The sequence below is a fragment of the Pleurodeles waltl genome, chromosome 3_1 (assembly GCF_031143425.1).
Source record: "Pleurodeles waltl isolate 20211129_DDA chromosome 3_1, aPleWal1.hap1.20221129, whole genome shotgun sequence".
Taxonomy (NCBI): domain Eukaryota; kingdom Metazoa; phylum Chordata; class Amphibia; order Caudata; family Salamandridae; genus Pleurodeles; species Pleurodeles waltl.
In genome coordinates this window covers 652051806-652077851 of record NC_090440.1, presented here as the reverse complement: position 1 = coordinate 652077851, position 26046 = coordinate 652051806, and the positions used below count along the sequence as shown (strand labels likewise).

At 42.7% G+C, this 26046-nt stretch overlaps 1 protein-coding gene across 3 annotated transcripts in view; it reads left to right on the top strand.

Moving 5' to 3' along the window:
• The window catches only part of MOB2 (MOB kinase activator 2), a 187199-nt gene extending 165438 nt beyond the window's left edge, over positions 1-21761 (top strand). For all 3 annotated transcript variants that reach the window (XM_069223156.1, XM_069223155.1, XM_069223154.1), the window contains exons 2-5: positions 12188-12348; positions 13342-13435; positions 15929-16053; positions 20362-21761. In XM_069223156.1, coding sequence (XP_069079257.1) covers positions 12188-12348; positions 13342-13435; positions 15929-16053; positions 20362-20684 — 703 coding nt within the window. In that variant the 3' untranslated portion in view covers positions 20685-21761. The remainder of the gene's footprint in view (positions 1-12187; positions 12349-13341; positions 13436-15928; positions 16054-20361) is intronic.
• Positions 21762-26046: the final 4285 nt, after the last annotated feature.

Genomic DNA, 26046 nt, shown 5'->3' with positions numbered 1-26046 from the left:
TGGACACTTCCTCTTACTTCTGGCCGTACCTCTTGCGCCTGGACTGGCCACTTGCGTTCTGTAGTACTTATTTTCCATGGTACACTTGAATGGTTCACTCACCACTGCACTTGCATGACCCAGTTCTCTTTAGTGTAGGAGGACTGTTCTAGATGGCGTCCTATTTCATTTGACACAGGTTGTGTAATTTATATTTATTTACGTTATATGGTTGTGCTATTTTACGGAATACTTTATATGAAGTTTAACTGTTGGAAGAGTGGTTATTTTATTTCTGTTTTGGATAGTAACACATTTGTTCTCAATTCTTGCAACCCTTTATGATGTGAAGGGTTATCCTCCACTTCTACAGAATAGGACCCCCATTGTCCACTTTTGTGTCAGGCTCTGCCCAGTTTGGTAAGGAATTTGATTTAGTGCTTATCTAAGAATTTCCCTGCACACATGACTAACCAATGACCAGAAGTGTCTCACACCCACATCCTGTGGTTTCTTTTCAGTGGGCCCGATTCCTGGTTACTGGTGTTAAATCTTCAATGCTTTTTCCCCTTGGTACTTAATCTGCACATTTGACCCAGCTCCCACTCTTCTTTGCAGCAGCTCCTTGGCAATGAAACCCTAACGACTTTCCATGATGTTAACGCCAAAAAAGTCCGCCACACTGTTCCAGATGTTAGGCCCAAAATAGTGGAGCGGTTTCCCTGTTGCTGAGCCCAAATATCCTAAGCTGTTCTGTTTCTTCTGGGATCGTATCCAGGTTCCAAACAGCCAGACTGCTTCTTGAACCCACTGGTTTGTGTCGCCGTGTAGATAGATGAGAATCTTTCTTTTTTCCTCACTGTAGAATGTGCTTATGATGCCATATCTGCAGAAGACTCCGTATTTCACACTTTGGGTATGATTAACTTGATTGTGCCTCAAGTAGCCATCCCATAGTTGCTTTACTGTTATTCACTTCCCCAGAACTGGTTCTGCACTACTTGTTACTAGGCTGCATCGCAACACGGTAGGTCAGGACATAGCAGGATCAGTCCCTACTTTGCAAAACTAGCCTAACACAGAGGTAGAGACAGTATATCTGAACACCTGTTCATGCACATCTACGTTCTGTGTGCTTTGACATCAGACCTCATCTTCAGAGTTACACAGATCGAACCATTTCAGACCGTGGGTGTGCTGCCTGGGTAATACATTTTAAGGTTAACCTCCAAAAGCAGGGATCAAGTTAGCAGATTGTACAAGCTCTGGCATAAGACATTAAAGCTGATGCATACATTATATAGATCAAACATGTTTCGGGATTACACAGGGGAGATGGATGCCATAGGTTATGCTGATTTTAAGGGTTTTGGCCTCGCACAGCAGATAGATCCCTTATGTGTACAACTTTTGCATATTTAGGCCCTAAAGGCCAGTATCTTTGTCACAGATCTACTTACATGCGACATTTTGCCTTTCCCTCTAGATGTTACCATGTGTGTAGTGGTTTTTACCAGGTTTTCTCTGATCCAGGTGCAACCTAGTGTCAGTGTGCTGTCCGACAGAGACTGTACCTTGTCCGCGGTCACTCAGAATTCTCTTCTAGAATCACTCAAACTGAGGGGGGGGGGGGTAAAATGCCACCATACGGCCTCCCTAGACTAATTGCATGATCACAAAAGGCTAAGGTCGCATACAGGACTCCAACTTTACCCCCTACTTGGAGGGTATAAGTCTTAGCAATACCTGGGCAACCTAGTAAACCTGTCGGGTTGCATGCGAAAGCCATTCCTTTTGGGTGAAGAAGCCTCATGCACTACTCATGCCATGCTTCATCTTTGGCAACCTTTCCCCACCCTGGTAGAACAATGCCACCAGGGTGGACTCTACCTCCTGGTGGATGAAAAGGAGGAGGGAGTTCACACTCCCACAATTCTCCTCTTTTAAATACTGCAGATGGTTAATCTCCCTAGGGGGTATGAGTGGTAGTGTTATTGGCGTAGTGGTGTGCAATCTTATTCTGTGCCATAGTGATGACTTAAATGTCCACTCCTTAGTTAATTTAGTGTGTTCACCTCAACGTTGACCTAAGATGCACTGTTTCCTGTGCTGTCACACCACCGCTCCCCTCCTGGTGGTGTTGTCTGTGGTATGTGTAACCCATCCTCTTCACATCCAAAAGGGGCTATTTTGATCCTTGTGCTGTTCCCTAGTACCCTCCGCTTGTTGAAGCCATTGTTTAACTGTTTTAGTTGCGGCTTAAATCAATGTTTAGCTTCGGTTCCAACTGTTTTTGGTGTGATCAACTCTGATAAAAGCTTGCAATTCAGGCTTGCCCGTGAGGAAGCAGAGGCCCTAGTTGGTGCTACATCTCAGTTGAGTTGCTCCCGAAAAACAGACATATGCTGGATGCAAGGGTTAGCACACACCAGCATGTTTTTGGCTTCAGACTTGCCGTTCAGGACACAGGCTTCTCCTCAAGTCATGGAACTTTGTGTAGTATTTCTTCCTGCAGCTAGGAACCTGCTGAGATTGTTATGTCTGCACACCTTCTTGTCTTATTGTCCAAAGGCTAATCAGTATTGGACCACCTGTTTACCCTCCACAGACTTTGTACATCACCTTAGTGAAAGGCTAGCTAAACAAATGGTCCATAAATTGCTCCAGGTCTACTCACTTGCACAGGATCTGTGATTGCCTGGTAATCTTACTTCCATGCTCTGCTAAAATGACTTTTGTTTCCTCCCTACCTGTACCTGTTCTTGCCAGAGTCCTATTACTTAGATATTCATTGCTCCCTGGGAACTCTACTTGTCGACTGGGCCAAACTTTAGTTTCCTGGGCACCTTATTGTACTTTAAGATGCTTATACCCCAGTGCTGCTCATAGCATTCCAAAAAGCCACTGAAGTCTGTAGGGACCTACCAGCAAAATGATTTTTCAGCTGATTACCAAGATATTGGGCCTTGAATCGACCTTGTTGACCTTAGCATCCTTTCTTCCTTAGAGTAAGTCCTGGAGCCCCAACTCAAATCTGTCTCTTCTGTAACCTGCCTATTTCTATAAAGAAGGCCTTTCAATTCTATTGGTGCCAGAAAGCCATTCACGATTGGCTAATTCCAATATATTCTTCCCTTTTTGTGTTCTTTGTACCACCAACCATTAATAAGACCAGTGAAAGGCTTTCTGACACCAAGAGGCAGTCTGAAAACATTTACTTGGAAACTCTGTGCCATAGCTCAGTCCTCCCACCACCTTCCTTTATCTATAGATCTTACTTGATGTTTTCTCCTTGCTGAGTGATAGAAGCCACATCGGCTGAGCTACGTTGAACGAAAGTACCCCAGGATGGTTGTTCTATACATGGAGTGCTACCTTCTATCTGTGTATAGCACTCTAAAGTGCGAATGCTGTTGTAATTCAGATGACCAGGCCCATCCTCTTAGACCTGGATGGAGTTGTATTTGACTTTAAACTCTTAGAGTAACCTTCTAACACGAAGCCATTTCATGTTAGTTCCCCTTCTGGGTTTTGTGTTCTGCTTTATCTGATCTACTTTTCCGCTGTCATATTAAAGATTTATTCGCCAGTAAAATAGTAAACTTGTCTGGTCATTCACTCTTCATAGTTATTTGTTACAGCTATTGTGTTATATTGCGTTTGTGCACAACCCCCTTTGAAGCTGGACCACAGTTACCACTGGAAAATCTAGGAAACGAACAGTCTTGCTAACTATTGCGTAAAAAGGTAACCGTGGTTTGGGACTCTCAGGAAGAAAAACAAACAAATACAGATACTGCCCCGGTGCTCTTCACCTGCCAAAAAATCCCAGGGGAAGAGCCTGACTCTGACCTTTTTGGCTCATCCATTGCACAGTAGAGTAGCTAGGGTGGTGTGGTTTGCACCTCTTTTAGCAGAAGGCACAGAATGTCCAGATGCCGGTTTCACCCTCTGTCCTTTCCAGTAGGTAAGAACACATGACGTGTAGCTTTTCCTAGAGCCACACCTGTTTCTGTGAATGAGATGGGCAGCGCAGACAGGGTAGACCATACACAATGGATTACGGACTGAGCTGTGCCGCGATGGCGCCAATGTATGACCTTGGAAAGCTGCCCAACATCTATGGCAGGCAGTGCTTCAGGAAGTTCTGTATTCTTCTGTTCTCAAAAACAATATTGTTCCTTCCCCAACCAAGCACAGACGTTTGGCAGCTGTGCTGTTTCAAAAACTTGTCCAGACATGGGCCGGGGCTAAGCAATGCAAGATGTGTGGAGAGAGTGAAGACTGCTTTCTTAACATGGCAAGTAGTGCCACACAGTGGCTACATCTCTTCCTAGACGTATCATGCCTTTGAAACTAACGGTGGCATTGATGCATTATGTATGAGTGGGTCGAAACCCGTTTTTTTCTCCTGGATAGCTTCTAGTTAGTGACTAGAAGGTGAAGTATTTAACAGAAGACCTATTTCCAATACTCTCCAGTATTACTAAACGTTGTTGAGGAATGGTTTGTTCCCCTGAGATTGCTATTGAGAAGTAAGATATGGGATGGACATCTGTTCCCACTATATGTGCTCTGCATTTTGTAAGTGGAGCTATTACTGCAGACATAAGCCTAAGTTCAGACACTTGGCGCTCTAAACTATAGGAACACTAAAACCTAAGACACTGGCTAGACTTGGAACATATTCAGGCATCAGTAGAGCAGATTCAGACGCTATATTGCGGCCTTCTGATTTACAAGATGTGGAGGTTGCACATTGAATCCTGACTCTGGGTCAGGCCCTCAGAGTTCCCAGTTAGCTAGAGAGCACTACAGTTCATGGGAATGGTTTCAGACCCTGACGTCCCAAGTGTGCTGGAAGTACAGTAATAGTGAGACTCGTTTGAGACCCTGAGGGTTCCCTTTAAAAGGAGACAGCAAGTTTGACTGTCCAATCTCTTCGACCCTGTGAAGTTTAGATAGAGTGCATTATTTACTAGCGGGGTCAGTCCGCCATCGAACACATCGGAACGCCACATCAAAAACTGAATTTTAACTTATTCACAGACATTCGCACAGTGCAGATTGACCCGGTTTTGCACTTTCTTCATCATCAGTAGTGCAGGCCATTTTATATTGGTTTATTTGTTGGTCAGACTGGACTTTTACAGCCTGTGGTTTTTGCCTTTGAGCTCTAGGCTTGGTGTGCTGCCTGAATCTTCTTTTTTTTTTTTTTTTCCCCCCCCCCCCCCCAGCTGCCTGAATATTTAAAGTGTGATCATCACAGGGCGAGCACGACCGTGGGTAGGTGTCTCGAATTGAGGACGCCTATAGAAAAAAGCTATAGGCTGGATCGTGCTACTCCCTAAGGGGCCCCCCAAACGCAGAGGGCGGGGCGACCTTTTTTTGTTTCAGACTATTGACGAGACAGTTCACGTAAATGCTGTAAGTGACTGCAATTTACCTCTCATACATGTAATTAGATAGTGTTTTCTTGTGTATACAGCCAGGAGAAGTCTAGTTAGTTATAGGTCCTGATGAAGCGTTAGAGGATCTTTCACGACCAATATTACGCGAAACATGTTGACCAGACCCTAGGGGGCAGGTGACAATTTCCCAGTACTCCAGGCTTTCTAAAGTGGTTGAGCATCATTCTCATTCCCCACTTAATTATGTTTTTAATCTTGATCGTAACCCCTCTGGATAGATATTAAATTAAAACTTGATCAGGGGTTTCTAATCAATCTTAATTTTATCACTCTCCTGCCATTCAGAGTGTCTGACCTTCATAATTTAACGGCAGCCACCTCATATCAAAAAGATCTCCGGCAAAGAGCCCCCGAAAGGGGAGCCCGTCAGACATTGCACCAGCCGGTCTGACGAGGAGCTTCCCGATGATGAAGCATGACACCCTTTCGGGTGTGTGAGGGTTCTAGCTCCTAAACTTTAATTGTTCACCCTAGAGTTAGGAACAGTGTACTTTTCGTTATTATTTAAAGTGTGAACCAGTGAAATAAAAGCTTCCTGTTATGCCAATAATAATACACCCAACTCCATAATATTTGTCAAAATATGTGTCGTATTTATTAATTTATTTACAAGCAGCGTTGGTTTGCCATTATATTCTACTCAATATAAAAATTATCCTGACAAGGACACATTGGTGTTATGCAACAACCAACACGAATAAAAAAATCTAAAGATTATGGGCTAGAAAGACTAACCTCTTATAGCAGATCAGTTTCAAAATCACTGCAGTCTGCCATCTCAGATTATCCTCGTGGTGTTTTCCTTCGTTAGCATCTTAAGAAAATAGAGTTGGCTAGTTCAGGTAACAATCAAGGCTTGGCTTAGGGAACGACAGACCAGGCACAAGCCTGACCTAGTTGTTCTGCTTGGATGTTTCTGCATATGTTAGGAAACCCTAATTCCCCCTCATACCTTAGTTTGTATGATAGATTTTTTTGCTGATCTTGGGCTGCTCTTGTTCCATCTGAAGACTAATATTTGTTTATGGTTATTTTCAAATGTTCATCTGTGGAAGTTGGTTGGAAGGGATTGGGCTACATACAACTATATGGAGAAGAAAATGATCTCGATACAGACAATTAGTCTGCATTACCAGGGTATAGCTGTCTACGCCAAGTTTATAAACCTTTTTACAACACATGCAGCAGAGGGAATATTAGCAGAATAGATATTTTTAGTGTTGTTTCTGATGTTGACTCCTAAATATCTAAGACGGCAGAGGGAGCAATTCAAGCCACGATTGCTTAACCTGACTTTTCAGTTGTCGAGATAGCTATTGCCATACCCACTGATACATTAAGGTTAATTTTGAACCCACATACCCTGGATAATATACTGAGCTTTGAGAATAAAGCTGGGACCGATCATTTGAGATCTGTGAGGAAACACAAAATATCATCAAGGTATAGGACCAGGTTGAATTGTATTTCTTTCCAGATGGCCGCAATATCGTGGTTGACATTAATTTTACGAATTAATGGTTCTAGGGTGAGTGCAAACACAGAGGCAGATAACGGTATTCACTTCTGGGTCCCTCTTGACAAAATTCTTGGTTCAGAAAGTACTCAGTTTTCTTTCATTTACTTTATTTTTCACTTGAGCGCTTACGAAATTGGAGATCATTTCAAATTTACTGTAGGTCCTAAATATGTTTTTTGTGAAATTTGTGTTAAACTATGCCATTTTATTTTATCCAACGCTTTTTCGGCATCAAGAGAAGTAATTCTTCTGTGAGTTTGGCTGTGTGAGAGAGGTAGACTGCCATGCTGATAATGCTGTGTGTGGAGATCTTTTATAAAGCCAATGACCTTTTATTGTGGCCAAGCTGCTAACATTCGTGTGTAAGATTTCCTTAGGAAATCAGCATCTTTATTTAATAAGGCTATACGACATGTACATACCTTGGGGTGCTTTCAAGGTTTTAGTTACAAAATCGCTACTTAAAAAAATAAGGAAGTAATTTAAGACTTTTGATAGTTCTAACAAAAGGTCTTCATTCTGAAAAGCAGCAGTAAAGTTGTGATACTGGAGATTTATTCTTAACTAAGCCTTTAATTCCCTTTCTACTTCTAATCAAGTGGTCGGTGTTCTCTATATTGATGTTAGAAAAACTGAAGTCCTTGAAGTATTATGCTATTTCTCTGTTGCTGGCTCTTTGGGTACCTACGGAGTGGAGTAATATCACTGGAAATCGCTCAGAGCATTAGCTGTTTCTTCTTAATGCCTACTACTTCTCTACCGTTATTACGAGATTGAATTTTATTTTATAAGCAAAACGTCTGTCAGCTTTTTTTTCCCTTTAACATGAAGTCGATCTGTGTATAACGTTTTGTGCACCGAGTCCCTTAACAATAAAGCTCTCCTCTCGCCTTGCACAGCTCTTTAGAGGTGAACGTCAAACAATCCAATTTGTGCTGATGCAACAAGCTGATCTAATTATGCTGCTTTTTGTCCTCCGTGTCATATGATGGATTTAGGAATGTAGCTGTGTGGAACAATCGGTTCACCGCTTAATACTGTTTTGGCAGCATCCCACGTTGTTTCTTATGTGTCCTTTTCTTAGAAAAATCATTCAAGTGATTCTTGCACTCTCTCACAGAGTTAAATCTCTGAAGACGGCCAAGAAGGAACTGCGGAGACCATTAATGCAATAGTGATGATAACTATTGAGGGGTTTGATCGGACTTGTGACCGTGCAATAGAGGACAGTTCTAAGCTCTAATTTCAAGGGTGTGATTGATTAACATTTCGTTGAAACACCTAATCTTCATTGTAGGTGTGTTGAGATTGTCTTATGACTGATAGACTTAAGCATCCATCATTGGTAATCGACACCAATACCACCGCCCTTACTGCAAAGGAAGCTACCAATGAGAACAAAACGCTCTGCATTTTGTTCTTTTTCCTTATTGGGGTTAGGTTGTAGGTTGGGGAAAAAAACTGTTACGAGCCTGTCTTCCAGAATGACTTGACTTATAATAAAAACAAGAAAATAAGGCAAGATCACATGTCTCTTTCCGTGTGAATGGAATTCCTTGTTTCATTAGGATGGCCACCCCCTCATGATGGCCTCATTTTGATGATATTGTTTGAGTGGGACTGCACTGGATTCTCTCTTCAAATGTGTCCCTTGCAATATTGCTATGTTTATTTACTTTATCGGTGTATCCAGTTCTGTAATGCTTTTCTGTTAAGATTCTGTTTAAGTATTTTACCAAGATAGATCTCGTTCAAAAGATGTTAATCCTAAAGGCAGAGGTGTAGTTACCATTGGTGCAGCAGGGCCAGTGGCACCGGGGGTTCACTGATCCCTGATAATGTTGTTTTTTAGTGCCCTAACAGCAGTCAGAAGCTAATTTCCTTACTGGCACCAGTGCTAATGCCATCCTCGCTATGCTCCTGGCTAACTGGTAGAGTGCATTTACTAATATACTAATATTGACCACTGAGTGAGTCGTACCACAGCGCTCCCTCTTGGTGATAGCTGTATAGTGTGAGCCTGCATAGAGTGTAAAGGGAGATGCTTCCCAATTTGCTTTCTCGAAACCTGTGAAAGCGGATTTGGTATTCTGTAAATGTGAATGGAACATAGCTAGGCAAATAGTTGAAAAATATGTACCTATCTCTGTGGAGAGTGAAGTAACCTGGGTAGATGTATCGATAGCATGAGAATCCCTTTAGGTTAAGGGTATAGTCATGAGTGTCAGCACATATCTGTTGCTATTTTAACATTTCTTAGTTATTTTTCCTGTCTTTGATGCAGTCTCCTTTGTGCACGCCATTCTCTCCTAGTCCGGTTTTCACTTCTAATAAGGACATCCTCCCTCCCCCTCGTTTAGTGTCATTATAACCTGTGACTTGGCATTTGAGTTCTGAAGAATACGTCTCTGCTTTGTCCCGAGAGGTGACTGCAGTTTCTCGTAATAGGTAAAAGAGATGGGAAGGACCTCCCCAACCTCATCTTTGTGGGCTCTCGCCCTTCGGAGGATGTCAGTGATGTCTTCCTTTGGTGGATTTTAGCGTTAACTATGAGCTTTCTCCATCTGACAAAGTTTGATGCTGCAATGTTCTGAAAGAGGAGACTCCCTCTGAAGGAAATGTAAAAAATGTAGATGTGCTGCAGACATATTTTTTTCATTGTCTTGGAAGAAGTGGACTTCGGTGAGTATATCTCTAATTCATTTTTTACTGATTTGAAACTGAGAATACTCCATGGGTGCAACCAACTCATAGACCTCACATATTTTCCAGTATTGATGAAAAAGAGAGCTTGAGTTCTTTGTCAAGGCAGAGTCTGAGACTTCCGTACTTATCTCTGATGTCAGTGTGCAAAGATCGGATTTTCGCTGTCCTCGAACTGTTTAAATAGACTTTTTTGTGGTGTTCCTAAGTTTTACTTCTTTCAGTAAGGGCCCTCCTGTGAGGCAGGAGGATCAACCAATGGATGCTACATGGCCAATAACTGATTTCCACTTTCTAAAGAGAATGGTCAAGGGCCACAAGATTTATAGCAAAATCCTGTCTAGTTGCTTCCATGCCATTTTTGAATGCTAAGATTAGAAGGTGAATATCACCCTTTGTTGATGGTGCCTGGAAGTCCGTTTTGGGTGCAGCGTCTTTTGTATCCTGATGTGTTTGGCTGACTGATTCTTCTCTCATCTAGAAAGCATCTCTTTGAAGTTCGTGGCTCTCTGGGTTTTATGTTTGTCTGAGGCCATGACCATAAATGTTCAAGGAGCTTTGACTTAGGGTACTTTTTGACTTGAAAATTAGGCTGATCTGTTGTCTGCAGTAAAGCGGCTAACGGGGGAGTGTCTCAGTAGGCATATAAACGTCTCCACTGTTAGGAATGGACTGGAGTATTGTCAGGTGTAGGGGATCTTAAGGATAACATTTGGGTGATGACACACCTGTAGTCATCAGGCAGTTGGGATCTTCGCCCAGGTACTGCTACTACATGGTATGGAGCCAAGAACATTCGCCGTTCTTCAGAGGGTTCTAGTTCACCTCTATGGCCTGTGTGTTCCCGTTTGCTGCAATGATATATTTCCCTGTATCAATTGCAGCCTATATTAGTGCCTATATTAGTGCCTATTTAGGAGTAGAGCTGTGGCCCAGCCTCTAGCCCGTATTTCCGACTGGCCTTCTCGTTCCCCTTTGCAGATGGCCTCTGCACCTCTTTTCCTCCATGTGGAGTGGTTCGAGATCGAAGTCTACCCTTGTCACTGATCATTATATTGGCTGTGCCCCCATAGCTCAAATCTGCCCTTCGCAAGAGCGTGCCAGCTGTAAGAGCCTCTGGTTTTCATGTATGTCAAAGCCTTCCTTCAAGTCCGCTGTTTTTTCTCTGCAGTGGAGACGTAAGGGTTAGTTCGTTTCTGAAGGTTGAAAGCCAGCATTCTTGTACCTGGGCATCTGATGCCCACACCAGTATGATTCATTTAATTGAAAATGATTGCATAGTTGGAGTTTAGTTCGCCACACCGGAGCCACGTTCCCGACACTGATCGAAGACACATCTTAGTTCTACCTCACCTTGGCCAAGCACTCACGTTCTCGCATTCTGTCTTATTTTAGGGACCGTAAGATGGTGGAGCTGTCCAGCCTACCCCCAAAAGCCTGGATAACGTGAGCAACACCCATTTTCCTCTGTTGCTTGGCACCCCACAAAAGCTTGATTCAGCACAGTGATTCCACTCCACTAGCTTTTAATAAACATGTGCCCTCTCCATGGTCCCTTTCCTGAATGGATAGTGCATATCTCCTCACAAAACGAAAGGGTATGCTCTTATCTGAGCCTTCTCGGGTGATTGTGGTTGCAAAAGTGAATTCTCTTTATTCACTCGTAGAAATGCGTTTCCAACACCACTTTTTATGAATAGTAGTGGCGAGCTATCAGTTTGTCTAGTTTAGAAGTGATTTAAGATCTGTGCTTTCTCCTTTTCCTTTCAGTCACGTTTATTCTTCATCTCCGTACGTTGTCCTCTTGCACCTCGTGTTTCACTTTCTTCTTCAAAAATTGTTTACTCTTTCAGTATTTCCTCAGTCCTGCTTATGAGGCTTCCTTCCTTCCTTCCTCCCTCATCCCTCCACATAATCACGTCTTATTCCTTGTCAGATTTGCCTTGTATGGTCTTTCACAGACTCCTCCCTGCAGCCCCTTCTCTTTTGTCTTCACTACTCACAAGTTTACCACTCCTATCTCCAATGTCACCTTTCCCATCTGTGTATTCGCTGTTTTTTCACAAGATTCCTACTTTCTCCCCCCCTTGGTTCCTTCCCCAGTTCCCTTCCTCTTTTTGCTCCCTGTTTTTCACTTCTTTACCCTGCACCATCCCCATCCACCCCCAGACTCTAAACTGCTACACCATGCACCTCGTTGCAGTAGTGTCCTTCGTTGTAATTTAATGGCGCAGTGGCTTTTTTAAGTGGAACTTCAAAAGGCTTTTGTGACTTTCTCCACCTGAAGAGGGTACTTGATAAGCATCTGTGATGTTCCCTTGACCAGATAGCAACAAGGCCCACTCTTTAGATACCGGTATACAACATTCAGTGACACCTGTACCTAAAATTGCTGGCAAGCTGAAAAAAAAGTGACATCTAGAGAAATGCGTCTAAAATACGTTGAGAGAGCTCTACATTGAATGAATAGGCGTGTGATCTCTATATCATTATCTGCTTTCCCTTGTCTATTCAGGAAATCCAAAGCAAAGCCCAACGGGAAGAAGCCGGTGCCAGAGGAGAAGAAGCTTTATCTGGAGCCTGAGTACACAAAGTCCAGAGCCACTGATTTCGAATTCAAGGAGCTAGTGACTCTTCCACGTGAAATCGACCTCAACGAGTGGTTAGCAAGCAACAGTAAGTATAAGTCTCTATTCAGGAGACCTACTTGGATTCATTCTGCTGTACAGGGCATTGAAATCCTGCTAAATTCTCAGCCTTCCACGAGACTGATATTGAGCATTGTGATCTTGAGCTGGAAAACCCGGTGGTTAGTTGGCTATCAAGAGATGCCTGTGCTGTATACCCCAAAAGTGGTCAACTCCGTAGAATTCCCATTCATTTAAGTGCCTGTGCTAAACAGACCTCTGCAAGTTTTCTTTGCTGTTCAGTCCTCCTGCGAAGGTATCGGGCTGCTTTTAAACTACACACATGAACCCGTTGTAGGGAAATAGTTAAGTACGTTTTAATTTTGCGGTTCATTTTGAATCTGGTGTTTTCGTACATGGAGACTACTCCTTTTCTTCCTTTGCAGGCTTCCCATGTGTTCCATGAAAGATTTAATTTAAATGTATCTTCATAGAGGAGCACTTGGAGACAGTCTTTGTATTATAAATATGCTCACCTAGTCATTATGGTTGACATAATTATCAAGTAATCGTTCGCTGTAATTCCGTTAGAGCTATTCACTACGACTGACAGCTCAAAATACTTGTCCTGCAAATAAGAAACAGACACCAAGCAAGTATCAGATAGGGACTAACCTTTGGGAGGGTTTGGCAGGTGTCCCAAAACCACATAGGCCTCATCTGAAATGAGACAATACTTCAACTTTCTCCATGTGCATGCACATCTTTTGTGCAGCACCGATAGCCTGGGCCTCCTTTGAGGCTGGGCTGCCCCACTCCCTGGTGCACTGCACGGTAGCTCTGGGCAGGCATAAACAAATAAACTGTGTAAGAAGGGTTATGGGAGAGTTGTCCTAAGTTATCAGTGGTTCACTTGCTGTTTGTCTGTTTGAAGTGCCGCTTCTTGTAGGCACAGCTATGTGTTTTCTCTGGCGAGTGAATATTACAGAGAACATATTACACCTACACAGGTTAATTTTGTGTCCCCCTTTTCCTTCTTCAGCGACTACTTTTTTCAACCACATCAACCTTCAGTACAGCACAATCTCAGAATTCTGCACAGCAGACACCTGTCAGACCATGGCCGTAGGAAGCACGTAAGTAAGGTCTTTGCGCTGCATGTATGCTTCTGTTTATTATGTGAAATTAGCCCATTATGTGACTGAATAGATGGTGAACAATGCAATGCGCAGAGCAGCTTGGGTAGAAAAAGTACCAGGAGGGAAAAAAAACGTTCAGGAAAGCCAGGAGTATGACCAAACTTTAAATGGCGCTTGGGAGCTGCCTGGTCTATCAGTGCTTCTGATAGCTGAGGTTGGTTGATGCAGGCCTCGACTGAAGTTAATCAGTACTGTTGAATTTTACCTAAAAATCTTAGCAGGCACTCTAAGCAAGAAGAAATGCAGACCTCGTTCCGCGAATGATCTAGACCTACAGAAAACACACTGTGGTGCAGTGCTGAACCCAGAATTGCCATAAGCAGAAATAGTCATCTACCCTGGACAGTGATTGGCTCCATATGCAGATACCGGAGGCTAGTCTGATACGCAGATGTCTGCATCTGTGCTCGGTTCAGACCTGTTCCCTAGGAACATAACAGCTGCTCTGTTGAATGCAGTTTATGGGGCAGTCGCTGCAGTGGACATAGATTTCCCTAGCAGTAATAAGCAGACAAGCAGTACACAGACCTGTGCCTAGGGCTGATATTCGTAGTTGTGCTGAACACATGCATACTGTGCTACAGCAGGCGACAAGCTGACAGGCATCGCTAGCTGTGCTAAACACAGAACTCTGGCAGCCATGCTCAACATACATTGCACGGACCACCCGCCCCCCCCCCCCTTGTGTGGGCTACCAACTACTCAAGGGTAAGGAGAAGACGTCACAGTTATTCCATGCGCTTCGTCAGATCCTGGAAAGGCAAGTGGTTAAACATCAGCTGAAAGGCTGATGCAGGAGTTGGGACAAACACGCTATTTTTAGCCAGGTTCTGTTCCGTTGACTGTAACTAGAGATTCAGCTGAACAAAGGTTTCCATTCTGGGAGCACGGGTATCCCTAGGGCTGTCTGCATCCTACAGTCCTGCTCATGGCTGCGAATTACAGTACTGGTGTTAGACAAGCCTGTTGTCTTCTGTACTCCACAACCTTTGTATAGTAACCCCTTGCTTTCTGTATAAGTTCTCTTTTTATACACCCCAATGCATACATGAAAGCAGGCCTGCAGCGTACACCAAGTTTTGCACAAAAAAAGGTAAACAGGCAGTGTTCAGGGTGCAAAATATAGATGGGTTGTGGAACATTTAATGTCTGTTCAAGCATCTCCCAGTCACTGGAGTCTACCGACTGCATGGGAACAGAATGGTTCAGGCCATGAAGGCAGACCTCTCGCCACTCCTTATATCTAGAGAGAATGCCCTTCCCTGCAAGAAAAGAAATGGAAACTAGTCCACCCCGCACCAGTGTGTTTTTTCCGGGAGCTGTAACACTCAAAAGAAAAGATGGAAGGTGCATAGGGACCGTTTTGCCTCTTAGATCAGATACTTAGAGGCCGGCAACTGAATAGGTATTAAGTACAATCTTGCCCCAGTTTCCAACATCTGCTGATCCGTAGAGCTGCAGGTTTATGCTACTCTTATAAATGTTTCCTGCAGAGAATATTCACCTACATAACCATGCCATTCAGGAATTTTACAGTTTATATTGGCCTAGATTGTGTGTATACTGCAGTTAAGTTGCTGAGACCAAGGTCAGATTAGCATAGACTTTACACAACCATATACATAGGCCCCTTGCAGGGGCATAAAGGTGTTTTGGCTTAGATTTGAATGTCCTCTAAAGGTTTTGCACAGACTACTAAATAGTATTGCCATATATTCTGTGCCCCTCCTACAGGTGATTTTCTTGATACCATGGGCTGGATCTGCATAAATAGTATGACCCTCTAGGGATTTAGCTGTTGCCTAAAAGAGTTTTGGCATAAATTGTCTACCACAAGAAACGTGTAGTGGCCTTGGGTTGTAATGCTCCAGACTGTAAGCCCCTACATGGGTTTTACAGAGACGAGGCTTTGTTGGGATATATTGTATGTACCGTACAGTTATCCTGCAAAAGCCTAGTATTCTATCAGGTTAGATTATGTTCCCCCAGGTATATATTAGAAGCCTAAGAGTATCTTGGCATAGGTTATTTGTCTGCCACAAGTAACTTGCGGAGATCAGGGCTGTAGATGCTTATGTTGGCCTAGTGGTATTTTAGTGTAGCTTTTTTGCTCCTTAGAGAGATCTTATCCCAGTACAACATTGTATTGCCACAGGATTTATGCACTCTATAGGTGATTTTGCGCAGCCCTTGGTTCGAATTTAATATGATTTTGTGTGTCCTAGAGAGGTCCTGCAGAAGCATAGGAAATTATTGTCTTTTTTTCTGCGGATGATAACTTGCAAAGGTCTTGGCTACAGTTGTCAATGATTGAACACCCCTAACAGGCGACATTGCCGAGGCGAGCGTTTCTGCCTTAGGCTTCTGGTGCTGCTCCATATTTTGTTGGTGTTGTCTTTCTGAATAGACAGTTGCTGCTTGTTTCCACAGACAATACTACTGGTATGACGAGCGAGGGAAGAAGATCAAGTGCACGGCCCCCCAGTACGTAGACTTCGTCATGAGCTCAGTTCAGAAGCTGGTGACGGATGAAGACATCTTTCCCACAAAATACGGTAAGCCATGCCGGTGAGGCAGGTGAGACTGCTGCAGGAAGGCCCAATTCTGTCAGGCCCATGAATGCACATCTCCGACATAGCAGAATCCGGCGGTTTTCTAGACAAAGTATGCGTATTAAACTCGAAGCAAGGGGAAAAAGTAAAGCATTTAGTAGCAAAAAAAATAAGCACGAGCAAATTTCACATCAATTTGCCATCACTGCCCGCTATTTTAGATTGAATTGATACAACAAGAGCTCCAGTGTCTCATATTTCTTCAGGCGATGAGGAGATTCTTCAAGTTAGCAATATGATGGGCAGTTGTCCTTCATGAATATTATTCTTATGGAAGGAGTGGATACGTGCTAGACGACCAACGCTTTCCCGGCCCTCAGAGCTGCCTGTAATCTGAAATAAAACCAGAGCCTGCAGCCAAACATTACAGAGTGAAAGCTTAAATATGAGAAGAATTCGCCATCCTGGCTGCCTCTTCCAAAGCCTGGGCACAATCTTCTGTTTTCTCATAGTGGATATGGAAATAACTAGAGCATTCACCGCCCTAAGAGTGTGAAGTAGACAAAAGCTCCCTCCCTTCAGAGTTATTTAGTTGTTTAAAGTTAGTGTTCCCATAGGTGCAGCACATTTCTCTTGAACGTCCTGAAATGATGACAGATCTTCTCTGCTTAAAATAGATGAATCCAGGGAAGATTATAATTTGAGGACTTGCAAATGCAAAGGTTTTCTGTCGACCTACAAATGAAATAGCGAGACTTGTTGATAAATCGTAATTACTTGACTGTCAAGAGACCATAGCTGCAGTTCCCCTTCAGCGCCTTTTCGGTCTGCATTTTATTTAAAATTAAAAATGAGGCCGCTTTTAAGGCTTTGCTACGTATTTACGTTTTTTATGTCCCCTTTTTTATCTCGGTGAATGATGCAAAGCAAGCCCTTTTTCCTGGAGCGGTCCCAAATAGCTCATAGTATGATCTCTGCAGAAACCCAAACGTTTCCCAAACTGTCCAAAAGTTCCAGAGTCCTTTCTGGAGACCAGCCTATTTTTATGAAATATTATTGGATGAACATGTTCCCGCTGCTTCTTTCGTGTTACTGTGTCACCTTTACATAGGCGACATTTCATTCTCAAGTGTAACTTTCCCAATCGCAAGGTTTTTATTTTTTAAGAAAAAATTATGATGGCTTGCAACCTAAATCTTGAAGATCTATTGTAACGGAAATACACCTGCTTAGTGTGATTGATTTATTTTTATTTTTATTTATTTATTTTCTCCCACAGGCGAGTTCTTGGAGTGTAAAGCTTTGCCCGCTCTTTTTAGAAACTTATTAGAAAGTGCTGCGACTGTAATTTTTTTTTTTATTGGTGTCGCTAATCTCAGTGAAGTAAACCCATGTGGATTGTTGTGTTGCTAGCATAACACAGCAATTTTTTTTTTTTTTTTTTTTTTTGGGAGAGCTTAACGGAGATATGTAAGTACTTTGTCTTCCTAGCTCAGATAAAGAGTACATAGACTAACATTTATATGGCGTTTCATAATGAAAATAAAGTCTGGAAAGCACTCTAATGTGCATCTGTCTCCTGTTTGCCCTTTTGGTGCATGGTTGAAATGGTGTTGGTTGTACTGCGACCTGTGTGTGAATAGCTCAGTGAGCGGTGCGAGGTTTGAATGTGCGATATGTGCATTGAGCAGCAAATTAACTTCTCACAATTGTGGGTGCTGAGGACAGTGTAAAATAAATGGTGCATTTGTCCATCCAAGTACATGCTATTTTTAGGGTGGACTGTATCAGTCGTACATATAGTGCTGTTGGTGAGCATCAGTGTTACTCATCGGGTATATAGTATATGGATTCCACCCAGTAGCCAACAAAAGGCCTTCCACTACATAAATTCTGCCTCTTAATGATACACAAACCCTCACCACTTAGAGGTATTGTGAAAAAAAATCAACCAAAGAGCAAGGGTGACCCCAACCCAAGGAGAGTATTGTATGGAGTCCACCAGTTGCATTACAAAGGCGGCAAGGTGTTTGAAGATCCTTGCCCTGGAATGTCCATCTTGTCTGGGAGAGGAGGTCTCACCTCTACCCAGAGCAGCCTTCGAGAGCAATGGCTCTCACCTCAGGGGCCCAGATCTCTAAGGTGGATGCACTGGTTTTGACCAGCCAGTGTCCACACTAGGAGTTGGTAGGTTTTCAGGGGGCACCTCTAAGGTGCCTTCTGAGTGCATGTATTAATAAATCCATCACTGTATTCATTGAGGGTTTATTAAAATTAGATTTTTGATACCAAACATCCCCATGTTCATTCAAGCCATCATGTAGCTGGGGAACTCCTAATGACCAGTGCCCGGTACATGTACTTAAGTGGACTTCCCTGTTCACTTACTATGTCTGATAATCGACAAAGGTGTAGCAGGGGAATATCTGCTCATGCTGGTATGTCCTCACATGTAATATAAAGCACCCTGCTTTTAGGACTGGAAGGCCTGCTAGAAAAAGTGACTTGCATATATTGCATGCAGTGTAAAGGGGACAGGGCATACAGGTTGTGTGCCATGTCATGTTTTCATTTTAGTTTTGCACCAAGACACGCAGCCTGCGAAAGCAGCACTGTGTGCACTTGGTGAGAGGGTCACTGAGGATGGCTCAATTCATGCTGCAGCCCTTGGGGGCCTTCCTTTAGTACCCCATGCACTAGGTACCAGGGGTACTATTTACTAGGGATTTATAAGGGTAACTAAAGGAAAAACACCTGTGCTGTTTTGGGGGAAAGAGCTCTGGCACTGGGGACCTGTTTAGCAGGGATCCAGTCGAAATTGCAATAGAAACCAGGCAGAAATTGTAGGGGGTGACCATGTCGAAAGATGAACTTTTTTACAATTGCCCAATGAGTGATGCAGAGAACTTTAAAGGGGGTTCTTTTTGCGACTGCTAGCCAGTGCAGTGCTTTAAGGGCAGGAGTGGTATGGTCACATTGGTTCAAGCTTAAAACCTGCCCTGTAGTGCCATTAACTATTCATTGGATGCTGTTGATTATGCATTTCATGAGCTAGGTCTAGAATATATTGGTGTAGCTAAGGCATGACAGCACTCCTCTGTGGGGGACACCCGGGTAAGGAAATTAACGCCCTAGAATATTCCCATAACTAAAGCATTGTTGATCACATTGTTAACCTGACTTTGAAGCAAGAGCCTATAATTACACCAACATTTTTTTACTTTCATCAGGGCTGTCTAAGGAGAGCTTCTTTCTGAGGGATTGAGTTTCATGTTATTATGTATCATCCAGTTGTCTACTGCATGTAGGATTTGAGAGAGTCCAGGTGTGTTTCTACACCTGAAGGCTCTCTGAGTTTTTAAATATGGGTAGCGTCTAATTAGTTGTAGCAGGAAGCTTGAAAGAATTGACTTTGGCATTGTGGATGGTAGTACGTTGAAGAGAAACTGCGTGATTACGGAGTTTGGGAAGGAGACATTTGCCTTCTGAGGGAACGGTTCTGGTTCTTAGCTGACGTGATGCAAAATCACAATTTGTGCTATCTCTTTGAGGTGTGAAAACTCACTGTAGGGACATGCCATGAATTCTGTCTCATTTTAGTCATTTTTAGTCTTAATAATAATAATTTGTGGTCCACTGTCTGTGAGCCTGTTGAGAGGTCATCAAGGATAAATGTAATGAAAGATGTATGCGAGATATACAAAAGATCTGCATTACTCCCTTGTGAAATATTTTGCTCTGTTTATTCTTCCCTGCCAAGGAAGCAAATGAGTTCAGAAATGTCCCCTTTAAGAAGTAATATCTGTCACTTAAAATCTTTAACTTCTTCGGAGCCAGCCACTTTCTATTTTCTTAGTATTTTAGGTCAGGGAAATAAACCTTTTGGGTGAGACAGAACGGAGAGAGCAGAGCAATGTCTGTTGGTCATAATGCTTATTTGGCCTTAATCTAAACTAATTGATCTCTTGACTTAATTTCCCGTTTGATTTGCAGAGTAACATTGGGTCTAGGTCTGGGGGCTACATTTGACATGTGATGTCCACAGTCAATAATTTAAGCCAAGCTTTAAACAAACTCACGATATGGATTTTGTATAGTGGGTGGGTTTTGTTTAAAAAAAAAAAAAAAAAAAAGTGAATCTATTATTGCAAAGTTACCATAAAAGTTCTAATTGTGTGATACTCTTTCCCTACTGCAGATGCACCAAGTTGAGAGACCAGGTCTCTGAAGGATGTATTCATTTCTACATTTGTTATATAAGTAAAACAAGTGACAAAGCATGACTGACTGTTTACTTTGTCTGTTCTCCAGGCAAGGAATTTCCAAACTCGTTTGAGTCTCTGGTGAAGAAGATATTCCGGTATCTCTTCCACGTGCTGGCCCATATCTACTCAGCCCACTTCAAGGAGACTGTGGCGCTCGAACTTCATGGACACCTAAACACACTCTACACTCATTTCCTCTTGTTCATTCGGGAGTTCAATCTGGTAGACCCTAAGGAGACTGCCATTATGGACGACCTGACGGAGGTGCTGTGCTCCAACTCCGGCAACAGTAGCAGCGCCAGCGGCAGCAGCGGAGGGACTGAGAATGGCGGCGGGGCCGCAGCACAGAACCACGTGAAGGAGAGATGAGCTCCTCCTCGTGCCAGGAGCAGACAAACACTAAGCGTAAAATCTTTAAGAACCATGTCACCGGCTCTGTGTCTGTCTGTGTGCGGCCCACATACGCAGACACACGCACTGGCCAGCGATTCAGGGAGGATGCTGTCGCCGCCGCTCCTGCAGGACGGAAGGAAGCCCTTTTCTCGGGGGGTGGTGGGGCAGCGGACCAGGGGTATGTGGCTTTTTGGCCACAGCTGCCGATGGTGCATCTGGCTTTTTTATTTTGTTATCGTCTGTTTTTTTTTCCCCCCTGTTGCTTTACTGCCAACTGGATTATGTGGAAGCAGTTTTCCCTTCCTATCTCCCTAGAGGTTTTTATTATTGCGATTTTTTGCGATGGGACAGAAAGATGGAAGGAGCGTGTCAGTGGCTTGATCCCAAGCCCCTCTCTTGCATTTGCTTGTCAAGCAGGAAGGCTGCAATCGTCCCAGCCCCACTCCTCACCATTCTCACGTGCATCATCATCATCCTACTGCCGGGTTTTATTTGTATTTTAATGTATTTTGGCATAAAGAGTGGCTTTTATTTTACTTTGAAGTGACTGAAATGGAAAAAAAGAAAGGGTTTATTTTTCTTTGTTTTTGTTGGGTGGGGGGAGAAAAGCTTATATTTATCGCCCCAGTTTTCTTTTCACATGTTTTTTGGTTTTGCCCAGCTTCACTTCTCTTCCAACCACACTGGTTTGCCATGAAGTGCAATGGCTTAGTGCTGAGGTGGTAGGCGGCAAAGGTGGAATCGTGACTGTTCTTCCATCCTTCGCACTTTAGTGCTTGAAATGGTCAACACTGAACATGTAATGCACCCTCCCATGAAACAAAGCATGTTTCTGCTCCCTTCACTCCTTCATGTCGGGGACACTTGCGACTGAAGGTTTGTTGGGTGATATTGTGGAGCTAAATGGATATTTGGGAAAGGAGAAGGGGCTGTAGCGCTGGTTCGCCACCTGTATGTACTAGAAGAGATGACTGGGTTGAACATAATACTGTTGGATTACTTTAGTTCATCTGTCAAATAATAATTATAATAAAATCTATGAGGCCTACTCTTCCCTTGTGTCTGTGTCCACGATAAGCTCACTTAAGGCCTTGTGTGTAGGCTATCCCTGATAAAGATGGAAATAAATGTCAAGTATTAAAACTATCCGTGGTGTGACGCAGGGGTACCACATTTCAGTCCTGGCTACGTTTTGACCATCATTTAAGCGGCCAGCCCTTCTTCAGGTGCGCAGACATACCCTGGTACAGCAGTGACACTATATGTACGCAACTGATCTAGAGAAAATTATACCACAAAGAAGTCGAGTCCTCTTCAGCAGAGGGTTTATGCTGATTAGGAAGCTGTGATAGTCTATAGATGGGGGCTAAGGGGGCAACAGACATGCACGTGCATCACTGCAAGTTAAAGTGCGATGCATGACATCTTGGCTTTAAGGCTGGTGATGTTTCTGTGGTTGTTCTTTTCTTCCATGATTAGTACAGTGGTGCTGGAACAGGGTGCGTTAGGAAAGGGGTGGGGGAGTGACAGTAGAGTTCTTTGAGGGTGAAAGTAGTTCTGCTCTTTTTCGAGAGGCCATCAGGCTAGTCATGGCATAGAGGACCCTTTTCGTTTGGATTATTCATGTCTCAAGTATGCCAATCTCAGCCAACAGAGCTAGAACCAATGTATCGATTAAGGTCTGGTGCCAGCAGAAAAAAAGTTTGTTTTTGCAGAGCAGGGAAGGTTGGTGTCTGGAAGTTTTTGGTTTGTGTGCAGTGTGAGTTCTGCTGCCCGAGTGCGGTATTGGCTTAGGTATCGGATGTGGCTCCATTTGGCCTGTGTACAAAAGGGTTAGTGTTTGTTATACATGTTCAAGGATATCTTTAAACTTGTGCAGAAATGAGGCCTTTGACTGTACTTAGTAATATTATTATTATTATTGCAGTTGTTTTGATTTTTATTATTTCTACATAATGGACTAAGCGGAGAGAGGTGCAAACTCAGATGGGGACCAGAAAATGTAACTGCTATTTACCAGTCGACGAGTGATCCACCAAATATCCTTTCTTGCAGCAGAAGCAATGTTCACAGCAGGTTGACGTGTGCTGTGGTCTTAGCACTCTTCTAGTTCTCGAACAGTGTGAGCAGAGTGGGTGGCTGGTTTGACCAGCAGGACCATGGAACGATGGAAGAAGAAAGACTGGCAATAAAGATAGACTGTATTAAAATATATTTTCTTTGCACATTTGTTCACTTAATCAAAACGCTACTTCTAACTAAAAATAAGTGCTCAAGTTGTATGTGAACCTCGGACTATCGTGGCCACCGGCTATGTTTTTATGTGTTCAGAAAATTTCTGAAGAGCGACTAGATGTGTGATTTTTCTGGGCAGACATAATAAACCTAATAATTTGGGAAGAGTTAAACCTAACCCATCCTTTGTTGGACCTTTAGATGCATTTCCTCAAAGTATCTAGGAAATCCTGAGTGTCCTTCACAAAGACATCCTGAATTCCTTGTTGAGATAGGGCAGCCTCATACACTTTTACAGAGCGAGTGCCTAAAATTCTTAAGATACACGTGACTTCCCCCCTTTGACACTTGGAGGCCATACACACAGTATCTTCCATAGCAGAAACATATATTCGGTGTACCCATGAACTTCATTCTCAAAGATACTTGGCACTCATAGGGAACTAATCATTTTGGAGAAAAAGATGGTGTTTTAGCATAGCATTACCTTCTCATGGAGAAGTCACCAGCAGGGATCCAGCTTGCCTCATTTTTACAGCAACGGATACTGGGGTGTGACAACACTTCATTTGCACAGAGAAAAAGTTAATAGAACCTGCACGTTTCATTCTCCCGGGACATGAACTTTCAGCGGTCAAAGAGTCTGTATTTCACGAAGCAGTGAGTTGCTTGGGGCAAGTATTTCATGCCACAAATGAAACAAATGCACACAGAGTTAAACACTCCCTTCTCACATAGCAAACCTAAACATTGAACCAAAGTATCTCAGCGTTATAGATCAGACATAGTTAGGGAGTCTGATCATGCCATGTACTTTGGTGAGAGGTCGGCAACAATGATGATGAAATGCAACGAGTGGAATTTGTACGATCTCAGAGAAACATTGAGAGACATGACCTGTAGACAGTCAAGTGTATCGGGTGCATACATGTAGAAGAGGTAGGAATCAAACGTGCTTTGAGAATCAGGGGTTGGTTGACGACCATTAGCACGTTTTGTGATTTCAAACCATACAAATTTGTTTTGGGAGATGTTGAAGATTAACAGGAGAGGTTTCTTCACGGATCCGATGGTAACAACATGGAACCACTTTACAGCTGGAGTGTCCTTGTGACTGTTTTGGTGAATCTATGACTCAACCCTCTGGTTGGCACAATGATAGGTATTCCTTCATAAATTCTAGTGTAGCAGAACCACACAGCGTGGGGACCATTGCTACCATATTCTTACCTTTTGGTACATATCGTTAGCAAGGCAACTTCCTTTCCTTTTCTTAACTTTACTCATAAGTGATGAACTTTCTGGTGGAGCTACAAAGAGAAGGGTATTCACAAGTAAACAATAAAAAAAAAAGTTATAGATCTACTAAATGTGTATCCACTACTTCATACTACCATATGTCCAAATTAACCATGTCATATCTGGAACTCCCAAAAAAACATCTTCTCCATAGTACTCCTAATTCACATCTAAAAAACAAAATAGTCAGAAAAAAACATTTGTTACACCAATTAAGTATCATCAAGCAAACAAATATTTTTCAAAACAACTACCAGATGTACAATATGTTAGTGTTTATTAATCCACCGATTCCTCCCTTCCACTCTTAAAATTCACTAGTCTAGGGCGTGGAAGGGTGGGATAGTGTTAGCCTCTGTGTCTTAAATTAAATCTAAATTCTCGTTTCATTTGATTTGGAGAATCACAATTGCAAAGACCGAAGGCTACCAATATGCATGTTGAAAGCTTGTCAGCACTACATTTGACATATGCTGTAATGAAATAATCATTTGCAAAAGTATTTTCATTAGACCAATCGGAAGCTTTAAAATTTCTTCCAACCTTCTACCAGTTAAAAACACTTTGCTTGCCAAAGCACTCCTCACAGAATGTACTTTAAACCTTTCCACACCTATACCTGCTTGTCCCATGACCCATTTAATCCATCTTGCAGTAGATGTTGTACTTACTGTTCCAAATGGCTTAACATAAGACCAAAATAATTGATTTTCTCCATCCCTTCTGTGTTCCAATATCTTTCTCATAATTTATCAAACAATCCACCACACATAACTTTTTACACTCTTCAAAACAAGGATAGTTTTTGTTCTTTTGCAAACTTAAAAATATACTATATCTGGTCCATATAGTCTGTTTACCTCTAATGCTTTAAGATCTGATACCCTTCTGCAGGATATTAGGCATAACAAAGTGAATAATTTCACAGATATCCTTGTGAATCCAAAAACGCATTTTCTGGCCATGATACAAATACAATTAAAATGACTTTAACATCCCATAAACACTTATTTTGCTCTAAATGGTCTCATCAGGCTCATACTATTCATAATTCCTCAGACCATAATGTCTTGACCCACTGGCTTCCCATTAATGTGTGAATGTCCTGATGAAATTTCAGATCTATAACTATTTAATGTTCTGTAACTGAGACCTTTCTCAAATTGCTCCACCAAAAAGTTCACCACATATACTACAGAAGCCTCCACGAGATCCAAATCCCTTTCTAAGCACCAACGTACCCATAGCCTCCAAGTTCCTCTGTACCAGTGCATAGTTCCTGGTGCCCAAGATTCTATGAGTAACTCAGAAGCTTTGTTCAGTACTCCTTTGACACATTCAGATCTCCTGATAGCTTCCAAACAAGAAGGTTCAACACTTTGCGATGTACCAAAGGATGTTCTTCCCTCTCTGCATTCCAACTCCAGCAGAACTGGGAACCACACCTGAGATATCCAAAAGGGAGTCACTAATACCAGATACGATTTCTCTTTGCACACCTTCAACAAAATTCTCTGTATCATGGCAAACTGTGGAAATGCATAAGCTCTTAATCCTTTCTAACTGTGTTGAAATGCATCTGGATATGATTTCCAATTTGCATACTTCTCCATCTGAAACCTCAACCTGCCTGTGTAAAGATCCGCTTTCAATGGACCCCCACATATCTCTGATCTTTGCAAAGTTCTCGTGACACAACTTCCAGTTGCTGAAATTATTAGATTGTGAGAATTCTAATCCGCCATTTTGTTCAACTGCCCTGGTAAATACTCTGCTTTGATAGTTATTTTGTGTTCCAGACAAA